Source organism: Pelobates fuscus, chromosome 2 (assembly GCF_036172605.1).
Source record: "Pelobates fuscus isolate aPelFus1 chromosome 2, aPelFus1.pri, whole genome shotgun sequence".
Classification (NCBI taxonomy): domain Eukaryota; kingdom Metazoa; phylum Chordata; class Amphibia; order Anura; family Pelobatidae; genus Pelobates; species Pelobates fuscus.
Genome location: NC_086318.1, coordinates 232,669,652 through 232,685,466, shown reverse-complemented (window position 1 = coordinate 232,685,466; position 15,815 = coordinate 232,669,652). Strand labels below are relative to the sequence as shown.

The 15,815-nt window shown below is 42.6% G+C and overlaps 1 protein-coding gene across 3 annotated transcripts in view; it reads left to right on the top strand.

Moving 5' to 3' along the window:
• Window positions 1–15,815, top strand: part of AHI1 (Abelson helper integration site 1) — a 355,403-nt gene that overhangs the window by 255,095 nt on the left and 84,493 nt on the right. For all 3 annotated transcript variants that reach the window (XM_063443258.1, XM_063443259.1, XM_063443260.1), the window contains exon 21: window positions 4,947–5,015. In XM_063443258.1, coding sequence (XP_063299328.1) covers window positions 4,947–5,015 — 69 coding nt within the window. The remainder of the gene's footprint in view (window positions 1–4,946; window positions 5,016–15,815) is intronic.

The window sequence follows — 15,815 nt, the reverse complement described above, 5'->3', positions numbered from 1 at the left end:
TGCCGCGCCCCCTATTTTGTCAAAATGACGAAATAGGAGGGTGCGAGCAGGGAGCAATAAAACGCTTCTATTCAGAAGTGTCATTGCTCCCTGGTGCGCATGCGCAGCTTTGCCGCACATGCGCAGATACTTCATAGGGCGGCATTCATGTCTCGACTAGGAAGCACCTCTAGTGGCCATCTGAGTGTCCACTATAGGTATTCCTCAGCAGTAATGTAAATACTGCCTTTTTACGAAATGGCAGTGCTTACATTAAAAAGCCTGCAAAGACATGCTATAGACACCAGAACTACTACGTTTTGCTGTTGTGGTTCTGGTGACTATAGTGTCCCTATATATATATATATATATATATAGAGGGGAGAAAAAGAATCATCACAAATGTAAGAAATAAAATGTCTGTATCATTATTCTAAAAATTATTTTAAAAAAATAAAAAAAATATGCACATTCCTAGCTTAATTTTTAGCACGACATATGACACAAACATTTTGTACTTTGCAGATTACCGTACTTTTTATATATTTTTTATACATATACAGATTGTGTAATACTGCCCCTGACTTAGGGTGACCACATTTCCTAACTGCCATTCAGTGACACTTTCAGAAGTGCATTCCATACATTTTACTACCCGTCTCTACCCCTTCCATTTATATTAGAACCCCACCTACCCCTACCCCTTCCATGCACATAAGAACCCACCCTACCCCTTCCATTCATGTTAGTACTCCCCTAACCCCTTCCAATTATTTTTCTACCTTCCCCCTCCTCCCATCCATATTAGTAGCCCCCCTAACCCCTTCCAATTATTATTCTACCTACCCCTCTCCCCCATCCATATTAGTAGCCCCCCTAAACCCTTCCAATTATTTTTCTATCTACCCCTCTCCCCCATCCATATTAGTAGCCCCCCTAAACCCTTCCAATTATTGTTCTACCTACCCCTCTCTCCCCATCCATATTAGTAGCCCCACTAACCCCTTCCAATTATTTTTCTACTTCCTCCCTTCCATATTAGAAGCCCCCCTAACCGCTTACATTAATTTTTCTACCTCCCCCCTTCTTTAACCCTTCCATTAATTAACCCTAAAAATGCTCAGGCATTTTTTTTCTTTTCAGAGGTGACCGTCTCTGCTCTCCCCCCTACAAACTGTTGTCCCCCCTTTTACCTGACATAGCAGAGGGAACTCTGGACGTCCGGCGGACGCAGTGTCAGACTGAGCGCTGGGTAGTCACGTGACACCCGGCGCTCCTGCGTGGACGGGGAGGTGCTCCCCTTTCCAGTCTGCAGTGCGTGTGGTTCCCTGATGGAGCCGCACGCAGCCTGAGGGCACGCGGAGCTGGGGGGGGATTTCTCTGTAACCTGTCCCCCCTCCCCCCAGCCCCTCCCGCATGATTTGCTGGGGGGGATGCGTCCCCCCATCACTCCCTGTTCCTACGCCCATGGCCACACGGCTTTTGATCTGAAATATACTACAAAGGTATTATTAAATAATGAAGCCTACTCAAAATGTACTTCATAGGTCGTTACTGAATAGAAATGAAACAACTCTGGCAAGATGTCAGGCTGATGTAACTGCTGTCATGTGTACAATGTTATGACTGCTGCAGCAATTAAGATTGTCATGGTAACCTAACATTGACCTCCCTATTCCCCTTTGTTTTCTACATCCTCAAAACAATAAAAATTGTCAAACTGAAAAAAAATATAAAAAATAGAAATGCTAATATTTACTGAAAGGCTTCAAACATATAAGCCTTGAACTTCAGCGAGCAGGGGCATTGCTTACATAGGTCAATACACATTCTCAGGCAATCAATGGCTCCACATTCACAAAATGGATTAAGGAATGTACATATTTTTCTCAAGCCGTTTTAATGAGAAAAACATGTTGAAAACATTTGTAGGTATAACCCCATGCAAATAGAATAGAGGTATAACATTATCTAAGTATAGAAATAAATTGTGATGAAGCACCATTTTCCCCTTATAAACTACTGCTTATTTAGTTAGCAAGGCATGGGTGCTGGAGGAGCCCCACATTTGTACAACTGTTGAAAAGTATTTAGCAGAAAACAAAAAAAAAAACATTAATTGCACCATAACTACTGAAAGCTGTAAAGTAAGATGTAAGGATTATGGTGCTTAGCAAAATCCCTTTATTTTTTCATTTGTTCATCTTTCATGTTGATGTGCATATCACAAAAATGCCATAAACACAGTAATGGCAGCTGTCTTGTACAATGTGAGTCACTTTACACAGGACTCCTTTAGTTGTTGTGTTTTTTTTTCGCCATAAGCACACAGACACACCCTGCCTAAAAAGAAAAAAAATATGTATTTAATTTCACAAAACAAACAAAGATGTGGTTATTAACTTGGCCCACTTATGTGTGGGCAAATGAGAGTTTTAGAGGCAAAACTTGTTTTCTACAGACACCTGTTCAGAGTGGGAAAAATATTAGTGCCAACCAAAATAAGCCTTGAGAGTGTCTACATTTGCTATCATCCTATTTAGTTTTGCAAATATTCTCATCAGCATGTGTAAAAAAAATAATAATAATAATAATAAAAAAATAGACACACAAGTTCCTCCCCCACCCCAACAAAACTCTAAACCACTAAATTCGAATTTCTATTGAAACACCTATATTTAATAAAGTTTTCAGTTAGGTAATTAACATATGTCAGTTATATACATTTATATATTCTAGGTACATGCGTGTGAACAGTATATAGAAAGTATGTATGTGTCTGTGTTTACCGCAATTTAGATACAAAGACTAGCAAAGGTTAGTATTTAAAAAGCCACAAAAAACAAATCTTAAAATTAGGATATAGTTGAGCCCTGTCACCAACTGGAAAAAAAAATTAAAATATAAAATTTTATTGAAAAGAAAAATGCTCATTGGAATCCACACCAGTAAAATAAAAAAAATGTAAATTAAAAAAAATCCCAGTGAACCTGTGGAATCCTAGAACTCTTATTAGTGAATTACTTTATCATTATAACCATTAAATAAACTAAGTAAACAGATCATCTTTACTTTTTTAATGGAAAGAAAGCCCAAAACACACCTATTTTATGCCTTTTAAATGTCTTTTAAAATGTGTCATGGGGATTCATTGCGGGGATGGGAGACCTCAATAAAGCCATCAGATGTTTTGCTGTGCATCTCTATGGGGAGATTAATCAGTGTACAATGTGTATAGTAGGTATCTATCTACAATAAGCAAGGGTATCAGATGTTGTCAGTGTTCAGAGAAAATCTAGACTGGTCTGATGTAGGAACATGGGGACACTGTGAGACATAGGGACACAGACACTAAGGGACTGGGAGACATGGGGACACAGACATGCCCCCTTTTTGTGTATGTTCACCCCTTACGGCAGATTTGTGTCAGACTTCCTGCTTTACTGGACACTGCTGTTAGGGGGTATGGGTTTACTTGAAGATGAAAGCGTGAGATTAGCATAGGGTATGTGTTTTTTCAAAGCTGCATCCTATGAGTTTCCCTCCAGCACCATCTACATCAGATACATGATGCTTAGGAGGTAGGACTGTTCTAATGTTTTTGGTAAATAAGATTTTGTAATTAGGCCCCATCATAATTGTCAGCACCAGGCCCACTGGGCTCTTAATCTGGCCCTGCCGTCAGGTGCCTTCGTACAAAGTTTGGCAGTTCATCAGGTACCCCCCGCTGTTCGAATTCCTCATTCTTGCTCTGCAAACCCTTGATCTCCTGTTGCATGGAGGTAATGTGGGTATCATGTGCAGCGGAGGTGTCTTCCAGGGCACCCAGCCTCCCCGTTATTCCTTGGAGGTCTGTGCGGAGTGTAGCCATGTCCGCCAGTAGTGCTTTGAGCACCGACGTAGTGACCGGTGCAGTGTCAGGGTCCAGGGGTTTGGCTACGGCCACTGTAAGGCCAGGTGTATTTTCCCCCAGGCAGAAGTCATCCGATAGTTTGGAGTATGTCTCTGTGTGGTCGGCCATCTTGGGCCTAGTTGCTCAGTGAGCTTGTCTCCACATGGCTCCGATGTCGAAGCTTTGTCTAGCATGGTCGGACTTCTGCTTTTTGAACTTTCGACCCATGCTGGTTCACCAACCTCTGTCCGTGTATTTGCAACTATATTGGCCATTTTTGTCGGTCTGATAAGGGTGATAGCATAAATCGCTGGAGCTTCAGTGCCATGTGACTTCTCTCAGAGCAACCTGATTTTTAACCCCCTCTAGTCAGGGAACACTGAAAGTGCCATTCTGGGGCTAATATAGCAGTGTTCCCTCACACTGCCACAATGGACATATGCTATATTTGAAGGGCAGTCTAGGCCTAATCATATCTGTTCTGGTTCATCCAACCTTTCCCCCTATCCAGGCATATAACTGAACTTTTAGGAGAGATGATCATATTTTATTAACATTTTTAGATAAAACAACACAATTTGATACTGATTCTGTATGTTGTATAAAGCGTTTCTTGCGAATGTAGTATGTACTACATGTACTATGTGCTTTTCTAACCATGTATGTCTTCTTACAATGCTACAATAAAAATACATATTGCAAACAAATAAATAAACAGACCTCAATCAGATTGAGCATCTGTGGGATGTGCTGGAACAACAGATCTGATCCATGTAGGCCACACCTCACAACTAGCAGGACCCAAAGGATCGACTGCTGATGTCTTGGTGCCAGATACCATAGGATACATTCAGAGATCTTGTGGAGTCCATGCCTCCATACATCAGAGCTGTTTTGGGAGCAGGAGGGGAACTTACACGATATTAGGCAGGTAGTTTTAATGTTGACGGCTGATCAGTGTCATAGTTACAAATTATGATCCGTTAACTGTACATTATAAACTGAATCTAAGCAAGTTCATTGGAAATTTAACATTTGTAATGTGATTTATTTTTGTTGTCTTCTTTTTTGATAGAACAACACTGATGCAACAATTTCGTCACTTAAAATAGAAGCTGATGTTAAACCTTCAATAAAAGAATCAGTGAGTACATGTTTATAGTTATAAAATGACTGCTCACAAAACAATATTTTAGTTATAAAGGGGTTATCTGAGCACCATAACCCCATGTGTCCAATTGTAGTAGTGATGGTGCGAGAAGACTGTGTGCACCATTCTCTGTTCTGGGTCAATCAATTAATTTTTTCACCAAAACTTTGAAAGCATCCACAGTCAAACACCCTATAGTACATATTTGGACTACTGTGATTAGGTAGTGCACGAAAACCGTTTGATCCAGAAGTGGAGATATGCATACACCGTTTAGTAGCAACTTACTCGCTTTAGCAATATATACTAGTTATAGGGCTTAGGCTGCCCTTTTAAGTTGTAGTTTAAAGAGACACTATAGTCACCTGAACAACTTTAGCTTAATGAAGCAGTTTTGGTGTATAGAACATGCCCCTGCAGCCTCACTGCTCAATCCTCTGCCATTTAGGAGTTAAATCCCTTTGTTTATGAACCCTAGTCACACCTCCCTGCATGTGACTTGCACAGCCTTCCATAAACACTTCCTGTAAAGAGAGCCCTATTTAGGCTTTCCTTATTGCAAGTTCTGTTTAATTAAGATTTTCTTTTCCCCTGCTATGTTAATAGCTTGCTAGACCCTACAAGAGCCTCCTGTATGTGATTAAAGTTCAATTTAGAGATTGAGATACAATTATTTAAGGTAAATTACATCTGTTTGAAAGTGAAACCAGCTTTTTTTTTCATGCAGACTGTCAATCATAGCCAGGGGAGGTGTGGCTAGGGCTGCATAAACAGAAACAAAGTGATTTAACTCCTAAATGACAGTGAATTGAGCAGTGAAATCGCAGGGGAATGATCTATACACTAAAACTGCTTTATTTAGCTAAAGTAATTTAGGTGACTATAGTGTTCCTTTAAATCTTGTTTATCATCACTATGTAGATGCAGCTTTGCTATATTCACTATAAAAAGCCAGTAATTCAGTTATATATATTTTATTAAAGAGAAAAAAGGACTTTGTTTTGATAAATAACACAAAATTAAATATTAGTAGAATATTAAAGGGACACTTTCTATTTTTTTTCCCCTTATAAATTATGCCCCTGCAGTCTCACTGCTCAATTTTCTGTTAAATCACTTTTGTTTCTGTCCATACAGCCCTAGCCACACCTCCCCTGACTGTAACTGACACACCCTTAATAAAAATGTGTTATTTTTTTTATTATTTTTGCAGTGCAAAACTGTACAACATGCTTGACAGTCCACAAGCTAATCAACATATATATATATATATATATATATATATATACACACACACTGCTCAAAACAATAAAGGGAACACAAAAATAACACATCCTAGATCTGAATGAATTAAATATTCTTCTGAAATACTTTGTTCTTTACATAGTTGTATGTGCTGACAACAAAATCACACAAAAATTTAAAAATGGAAATCAAATTTTTCAACCCATGGAGGTCTGGATTTGGAGTCACACTCAAAATTAAAGTGGAAAACCACACTACAGGCTGATCCAACTTTGATGTAATGTCCTTAAAACAAGTCAAAATGAGGCTCAGTAGTGTGTGTGGCCTCCATGTGCCTGTATGGCCTCCCTACATCGCCTGTGCATGCTCCTGATGAGGTGGTGGTTGGTCTCCTGAGGGATCTCCTCCCAGACCTGGACTAAAGCATCTGCCAACTCCTGGACAGTCTGTGGTGCAACGTGTGACGTTGGTGTATGGAGCGAGACATGATGTCCCAGATGTGCTCAATTGGATTCAGGTCTGGGGAACGGGCGGGCCAGTCCATAGCATCAATGCCTTCGTCTTGCAGGAACTGCTGACACACTCCAGCCACATGAGGTCTAGCATTGTCTTGCATTAGGAGGAACCCAAGGCCAACCACACCAGAATATGGTCTCACAAGGGGTCTGAGGATCTCATCTCGGTACCTAATGGCAGTCAGGCTACCTCTGGCGAGCACATGGAGGGATGTGCGGCCCCCCAAAGAAATGCCACCCCACACCATTACTGACCCACTGCCAAACCGGTCATGCTGGAGGATGTTGCAGGCAGCAGAATGTTCTCCACGGCGTCTCCTGACTCTGTCACGTCTGTCACATGTGCTCAGTGGGAACCTGGTTTCATCTGTAAAGAGCACAGAGCGCTAGTGGCGATTTTTCCAATCTTGGTGTTCTCTGGCAAATGACAAACGTCCTGCACGGTGTTGGGCTGTAAGCACAACCCCACCTGTGGACATTGGGCTCTCATACCACCCTCATGGAGTCTGTTTCTGACCGTTTGAGCAGACACGTGCACATTTGTGGCCTACTGGAGGTCATTTTGCAGGGCTCTTGCAGTGCTCCTCCTGTTCCTCCTTGCACAAAGGCGGAGGTAGCAGTCCTGCTGCTGGGTTGTTGCCTTTTACGGCCTCCTCCACGTCTCCTGATGTACTGGCCTGTCTCCCAGTAGCGCCTCCATGCTCTGGACACTGACAGACACAGCAAACCTTCTTGCCACAGCTCGCATTGATGTGCCATCCTGGATGAGCTGCACTACCTGAGCCACTTGTGTGGGTTGTAGACTCCATCTCATGCTACCACTAGAGTGAAAGCACCGCCGGCATTCAAAAGTGACCAAAACATCAGCCAGGAAGCATAGGAACTGAGAAGTGGTCTGTGGTCACCACCGGCAGAACCACTCCTTTATTGGGGGTGTCTTGCTAATTGCCTATAATTTCCACCTGTTGTCTATCCCATTTGCACAACAGCATGTGAAATTGATCGTCACTCAGTGTTGCTTTCTAAGTGGACAGTTTGATTTCACAGAAGTGTGATTGACTTGGAGTTACATTGTGTTGTTTAAGTGTTCCCTTTATTTTTTGGAGCAGTGTGTGTATGTATGTATATATATATATATAAAATAGTCCACAATATCCTTGCACTCTGGCTTCAGAATAATTAAACCGGGTGCTTGAAGTCTGGGGGAGATTGCACATACCAGTAGAAGAGATGACCAGCACTCACGGATTCCAATAGGTGATTAAAAGTTATAAATTTATTGATCCATCTTTAAAAAGCTATGTAGCCGGGTTGCCATGGAGACGCAGCGTGTTTCAGGGTCTCCATGACAACGAAATCACGTGGTCACGCATGCGCAGAGGACACTTGGGGCCGCAGGCGGCAGCACTCATAGGATCGGGTACACCTGGGGTACGTGAATTTACAATGATTACTGTTCCTATATATGTTTGTTTTGTATTATGCTGTTGTTCCTGATGACCGTCCCAAACGTGGACTGAAACGTTGAAGCAGCTTTTTAAAGATGGATTAATAAATTTATAACTTTTAATCACCTATTGGAATCCGTGAGTGCTGGCCATCTCTTCTACTGGTGTGTGTATGTATGTGTATATATATTTCACCAAAAAACAGCTGCTCAATTTTGGTGAATTATACGTTTGGAGTCCAAGCTATGGCACCCGGCACATTGGAAAACTACTAAAGCGTGAGTGCGGGGGGTTTTGGATTTTATATAACATTTGGGCACATGAGAGAACGAGCACAATTTTATTATTAATAACTTGTCAGGCTTTCATGTCTTAGCTGTAGGCATGCATGCGTGTAAGTACAGTGGTAGGCTAGCTAGACATGGAAAACAATAGTAATAAAGAAAAGAGAAACATGAGTGCCCTAAATGCATTTAAAATATAACCTTTAATAGTAATTCTAAAATATATTATGAGTATCCATAGTGAAAGTAATGTTCAAATACATAATAAACTAAGGTATATACACAAAAAAAAATAGTAGAAGGTCCTGTTTGAAAATTTCCAGGGACCTTAATCTAGTGGTGTATGCAAGAGATGGTTTAGCAATCCACTGAAGTTGTAAACTGTGATATGAACAGTTTAATAAATAAAAGTCAGTTCAAATATATAAATAATAAATAAATAACTGAAGTATATACAAATAAGTGCTGATAAATAACTAAAGTATGTACAGATAAATTGAAAGTCCTGTTCATAAATTTACAGAGACCTGTACCTAGTAGTGTATGCAAAACCAAGTTTTGCGATCCACGGTGGCTGTATAAAGTCTATTAAATCAGTATTCTGAAGCTGCATTAATTTTTTAATTTTATTTTTTGTATTTATCTTTTTATTTTTATTTTTTGTTTATTTTACATTATCCTCCATAGCCAGTAACCTGTGTTTATTATACATTATCCCCCATAGCCAGTAACCTGTGTTTATTATACATTATCCCCCATAGCCAGTAACCTGTGTTATTATACATTATCCCCCATAGCCAGTAACCTGTGTTTATTATACATTATCCTCCCATGGCCAGTAACCTGTGTTTATTATACATTATCCCTCATAGCCAGTAACCTGTGCTTATTATACATTATCTCCCCCATAGCCAGTAACCTGTGTTTATTATACATTATCCCCCCACAACCAGTGACCTGTCTTTATTATACATTATCCCCCCACAACCAGTAACCTGTGTTTATTATACATTATCCCCCCATAGCCAGTAACCTGTGTTTATTATACATTACCCCCCATAGCCAGTAACCTGTGTTTATTATACATTATCCCCCCACAACCAGTAACCTGTGTTTATTATACATTATCCACCATAGCCAGTAACCTGTGTTTATTATACATTATCCTCCCCATAGCCAGTAACCTGTGTTTATTATACATTATCCTCCCCATAGCCAGTAACCTGTGTTTATTATACATTATCCTCCCATAGCCAGCAACCTGTGTTTATTATACATTATCCCTCCCATAGCCAGTAACCTGTGTTTATTATACATTATCCTCCCATAGCCAGTAACCTGTTCTTATTATACATTATCCCCCCATAGCCAGTAACTAGTGATGTTGCGAACATAAAATTTTCGGTTGGCGAACGCGAACTTCCGCAAATGTTCGCGAACCGCCATAGACTTCAATGGGCAGGCGAATTTTAAAACCCACACAGGGACTCTTTCTGGCCACAATAGTGATGGAAAAGTTGTTTCAAGGGGACTAACACCTGGACTGTGGCATGCCGGAGGGGGATCCATGGCAAAACTCCCATGGAAAATTACACAGTTGATGCAGAGTCTGGTTTTAATCCATAAAGGGCATAAATCACCTAACATTCCTAAATCACAATGGATATGGATTGACACCTGACGTATGACATATTGACGCCTTGACATATGGATTGACACCTGTCCTCAGAGACCCTGATACACACTGACACAGAGCAGAATAGGGACTGTTCCCCCTACATAGGGTCACTTGGCAGATATGGATTGACACCTTTCCTCAGGAACCCTGATACACACTGACACAGAGCAGAATAGGGACTGTTCCCTCTACATAGGGTCACTTGGCAGATATGGATTGACACCTGTCCTCAGGGACCCTGATACACACTGACACAGAGCAGAATAGGGACTGTTCCCCCTACATAGGGTCACTTGGCAGATATGGATTGACACCTGTCCTCAGGGACCCTGATACACACTGACACAGAGCAGAATAGGAACTGTTCCTCTTACATAGGGTCACTTGGCAGATATGGATTGACACCTGTCCTCAGAGACCCTGATACACACTGACACAGAGCAGAATAGGGAATATTCACTAAATGCCAAACATTGTTATACAGGGGAATATTCCCTGTTATCTACATCCTCTGGCAATAATGGTTGCGCATCACTCATTTCTTCAAACGGATGTGTAAATAACTCCTCTGACATACCAAGTGAAGCGGCTGTGGTGCTAGTGTTGGTGGTGGCGGCAGGCGGGTGAGTGGTATCTTGAGAGGTGTCCGAAGCTAAGCTGGAGGAGGATGGTGCGTCACGGTTCCGAGCGGAAGCTGTAGAAGATTGGGTGTCCTGTGTTAGCCAGTCAACTATGTCCTCAGAACTTTTCAAGTTCAGGGTACGTGGCCTCTGAAAACTGGGCATTATTCTAGGGCAAAAGGGAATCACAGCACAACGACCACGACGGCCCCTGCGGAGTGGCCTGCCTCTGCCTGTCATTTTCTTTTGGATTAGTGGTACTATGCGTGCAAGCTACTGTGAGACCAGATATGAGTGTCACTGTGCAGTGGCAGAGGTTGGCAGAGTACACGCTGTAGGCCTGACACACCCGCTTGAAGACAACTAACTGCTATTTAATCTATAACAGTGAAAAAAATTTTTTGTTTTTAAATGCACGCTATTGTGACACCAGATATGAGTGGCAATGTGCACTGGCAGAGGTTGGCAGCAGGGGTCAAGTCCTGGGGAAAAAAGTGTGGGAACTTCCCCCCCCCCCCCAAAAAAAAACACTTGTATGCATATATAAACGCGTGCACACACATACATTCACAGACACACACATGCAATCAGACACTCACACAGTGGTGTATTTAAATTTTGTGGTGCCCTAGGCATGACTATACCTGAGCACCCCCTAAATCTAAATTTACCACCCCTTCCTGTCAAGGGCGCACCGCTTCCTGATTAAGAACCCACCCCATCCTCTTTAGACTCCACCTTTTCCTGCTCCTTTTAAAGAAATACTATAGTGCCAGGAAAACAAAGCTGTTTTCCTGGCACTATAATTCCCTATAGTGCCCCCCCTCCTTCATGTCCTCCCCTCCCCCACTCGACACTGATGGGGTTAAAATCCTATGGGTATTTAGCAGATGCTGGATGTCCTCATGCACAGGGTGAGGACGTCCAGCATCAGTTAGGCGACTTTTGGTCACCTAACCACCCGAAAGTCCCTCTAGTGGCTGTCTGGTAGACAGCCACTAGAGGTGGAGTTACCCCTCAAGGTAATTATTGCAGTTTCTGAGAAACCACAATAATTACACTTGCATGTTTAAGGGGACTGGGACACTGCACCCAGACCACTTCAATGAGCTGAAGTTGTCTGGGTGCCAATAGTGTCCCTTTAAGCACACTCTCTGACAGACACCCACACTGGCAGATACACACTGACAGTAACACACACACACTCAGTGACAAACACACAGACGTCACTGATTTGACACACACACACATTCACTGACACACTCATTCATTGACAGAGAGACACACACAAACACACTGACAGACACACACTAATAGTCACACACACACTAAATGACAAACAGACTCTCACTGATTTGACAGACACTTACAAACATACACTAACAGACGCACATACACGCAAACATGCATACAGTAACAGAAGCACATACACTCATACACACACACGTACATATGCTAACAGACGTAAATACCCTCATACACACACACACACTGACACAAAGACACACATACACTAACAGACATAAACTAACATACACACACATACATAGACTAACAGACATACACACACACATACATACACTAACAGACACACACACACATACACTAACAGACATACACACATAAACTAACAAACATAAACAGACATACACACACACACATAAATAGACTGACATACACACACACACACATACACTAAAAGACATACACTAGCATACACACACATACATACACACATACATACACATACACTAACAGACATACACACATACACTAGCAGACATACACACACATACACTAGCAGACATACACACACATACACTAGCAGACATACACACACATACACTAGCAGACACTCACACACATACATACACATACACTAACAGACTGTCAGGATCGGGACAGGGATCCAACACGCAGAGTACAAACAGTAGCCAGATACGTATACCGGACCTTAGAATGGCCGGACTAACGTAAGTAGTACTGAGAGAATAGTCAAAGACAAGCCGAGGTCGAGGGTAACAGAAGGCAGGAGAGCGAGAGACAAGCCGAATCAAGGATACAGAGGTAAGCAGAGTAGAAAAAGCAAGCCGGGTCAAAACCAAAGGGAATAAGCAGAACACAAGCACTGAGTGACTAGAGCAAGCTAGAACCACGACAGGGCAATGAGCTGACGAGAGAAGCTCCGTTAAATACCCTGTTCCGAAAAGTAACCACGCCTCTGAGGCGTCCTGATTGGTCCTGCAGCATTTGACTGACCGGTCGTTCCGGTAGTCTCCTGACGACTTCCGGACGTGCAGCTGTAAAAGGCAGTCACTCCCTCGCGGCCGGCTTATCACGACCGGACAGACCGCGAGGAAGGAAGCCATCAGACCGTCCGGATGAAGGAACTGCTAAGTCTCTACCTCTTTCGGAGGTAGAGACCACAGGTACCCTGACAGTACCCCCCCTCTCAGATACGCCCACCGGGCGGAAGACACCAGGGCGAGAAGGGAAGCGAGAGTGGAACGCCCTGCGGAGACGGGGAGCATGCACCTCCTCCTGAGGTACCCAACTTCTCTCCTCAGGACCATAACCCTTCCAATCGACCAGATACTGCAGTCTCCCTCGGGAGACTCGAGAGTCAACGATGGAATTGACCTCATACTCCTCCTGACCCTCCACTTGCACAGAGCGAGGAGGGGCGATTGCAGAGGAGAACCTGTTACATATTAGTGGTTTTAGCAAGGAAACATGAAACGAATTCGGAATGCGCAAGGCATTAGGCAACGCTAAACGATACGCAACTGGGTTAATTTGAGACAGTACCCTGTAAGGTCCAATATATCGAGGAGCAAACTTCATGGACGGCACCTTTAACCGAATGTTTCTAGTACTTAACCAAACTCTATCGCCTGGAACAAACACCGGTGCTGCCCTTCTACGTTTGTCAGCGTGTTTTTTAACCAGCATGGAATTGTGCAGAAGGATTTGTCGAGTCTGATCCCACAACTTCCTTAAATTGGCAACATGAATATCCACCGACGGTATCCCTTGAGAAGAAGACTCCGAAGGAAGGATGGAAGGATGGAAGCCATAATTCAAGAAAAAAGGGCTAGACTGCGTAGAATCACAAATGAGATTGTTATGTGCAAACTCCGCCCAAGGAATCAAACCGACCCAATCGTCCTGGTGTTCAGAAACGAAACAACGTAAATATTGTTCAACTTTTTGGTTAGTACGTTCAGCAGCTCCATTGGACTGAGGATGATAGGCAGAGGAGAAATTCAATTTGATGCCTAGTTGGGAGCAGAAAGATTTCCAAAAACGGGAAACAAATTGAGAGCCTCTGTCAGAGACAATTTGGGAAGGTATCCCATGCAAACGGAAAATCTCCCTAGCGAATATCTCCGCTAATTCAGGCGAAGATGGGAGTTTAGGTAAGGGAATAAAGTGAGCCATCTTAGTAAATCTGTCCACCACAGTGAGGATAACAGTCTGCTTTTTAGAGATAGGCAAATCAACAATGAAGTCCATGGCCAAACAGGACCATGGCTTTTCAGGGACCTCTAAAGGATGCAGAAATCCGCATGGAAGCGAATGAGGTTGCTTAGTCTTGGTACAAACCTCACATGCCCCTATGAATTCTTTAATATCCTTACGTAAGTCCGGCCACCAAAAATCTTTAGAGACCAGAGCATATGTTTTGTGGATGCCCGGATGCCCCGCCACTTTGCTGTTATGGAGACAGCGTAGCACCTCCAGTTGGAGAGTGGCAGGAACGAAGTGTCGATCCCCAGGAGTCTGTTTGGGTGCCAAATGCTGAGATTTCATGATCTCGGAAAGCAATGGAGAGTGAATCCTAAGATTCGTGTTTGCGATGATATTTCCCTTGGGAACTATGGAGGACAGGACTGGTTCAGTTATAGTGGATGGTTCATATTGACGAGACAAAGCATCGGCTTTAGAGTTCTTAGAACCAGGTCTATAAGTAAGTACATAATTAAAGTGAGTGAGGAACAAGGACCAGCGAGCCTGTCTGGCGGATAAGCGCTTAGCCTCCCCAATATAAGACAAGTTCTTATGATCCGTTAATATAGTAACAGGGTGTAATGTCCCTTCGAGTAAATGTCTCCACTCCTTTAAAGCCTTAATGACCGCTAACAGTTCCCTCTCCCCGATGTCATATCTGCTCTCAGGCCCAGATAATTTCTTAGAGAAGAAACCACAAGGGTGTAACGGTTTATCCACTCCTAACCTTTGAGATAGAACAGCCCCAACTCCTGTCTCAGAGGCATCGACCTCGAGCAAGAAAGGCAGAGTCGTATCAGGATGAACTAGAATGGGAGCCGAGGCAAAAAGTTCCTTGAGAGTTTTGAAAGCAACAAGAGCCTCCTTAGACCAGACCTTAGTATCAGCCCCTTGTTTGGTCATATTGGTAATAGGCGAAATGATAGAGGAGTATCCCTTAATGAAGCGCCTATAGTAGTTGGAAAAACCAATAAACCTCTGGATAGCCTTGAGTCCTTTGGGCAAAGGCCAGTCTAAAATAGATTGGAGTTTTCCAGGGTCCATTTTAAAACCTTCCCCAGAAATCACGTACCCAAGAAAGTCTGTCTGAGACTGATCAAAACTGCATTTCTCCAATTTGCAGTATAGACCATGTTACAGAAGTTTGTGTAATACCTTTCTGACCTGTTTATGGTGAGTCTCAATCTCCTTAGAGTGTATTAGTATGTCGTCCAGGTAAACAATAACACAATCATGTTGAAACTCCCTAAGTACCTCATTAATCAAATCTTGAAATACTGCAGGAGCATTGCAAAGTCCAAATGGCATAACCGTGTATTCGTAGTGGCCATACCGGGTATTGAATGCCGTCATCCACTCGTGACCATGCTGGATTCTCACCAAATTGTATGCCCCTCTAAGATCTAACTTGGTGAAGATCTCGGAGCCCTTAAGACGATCAAATAATTCAGTAATCAGTGGGATAGGATAGGCATTTCTGACAGTTATTTTATT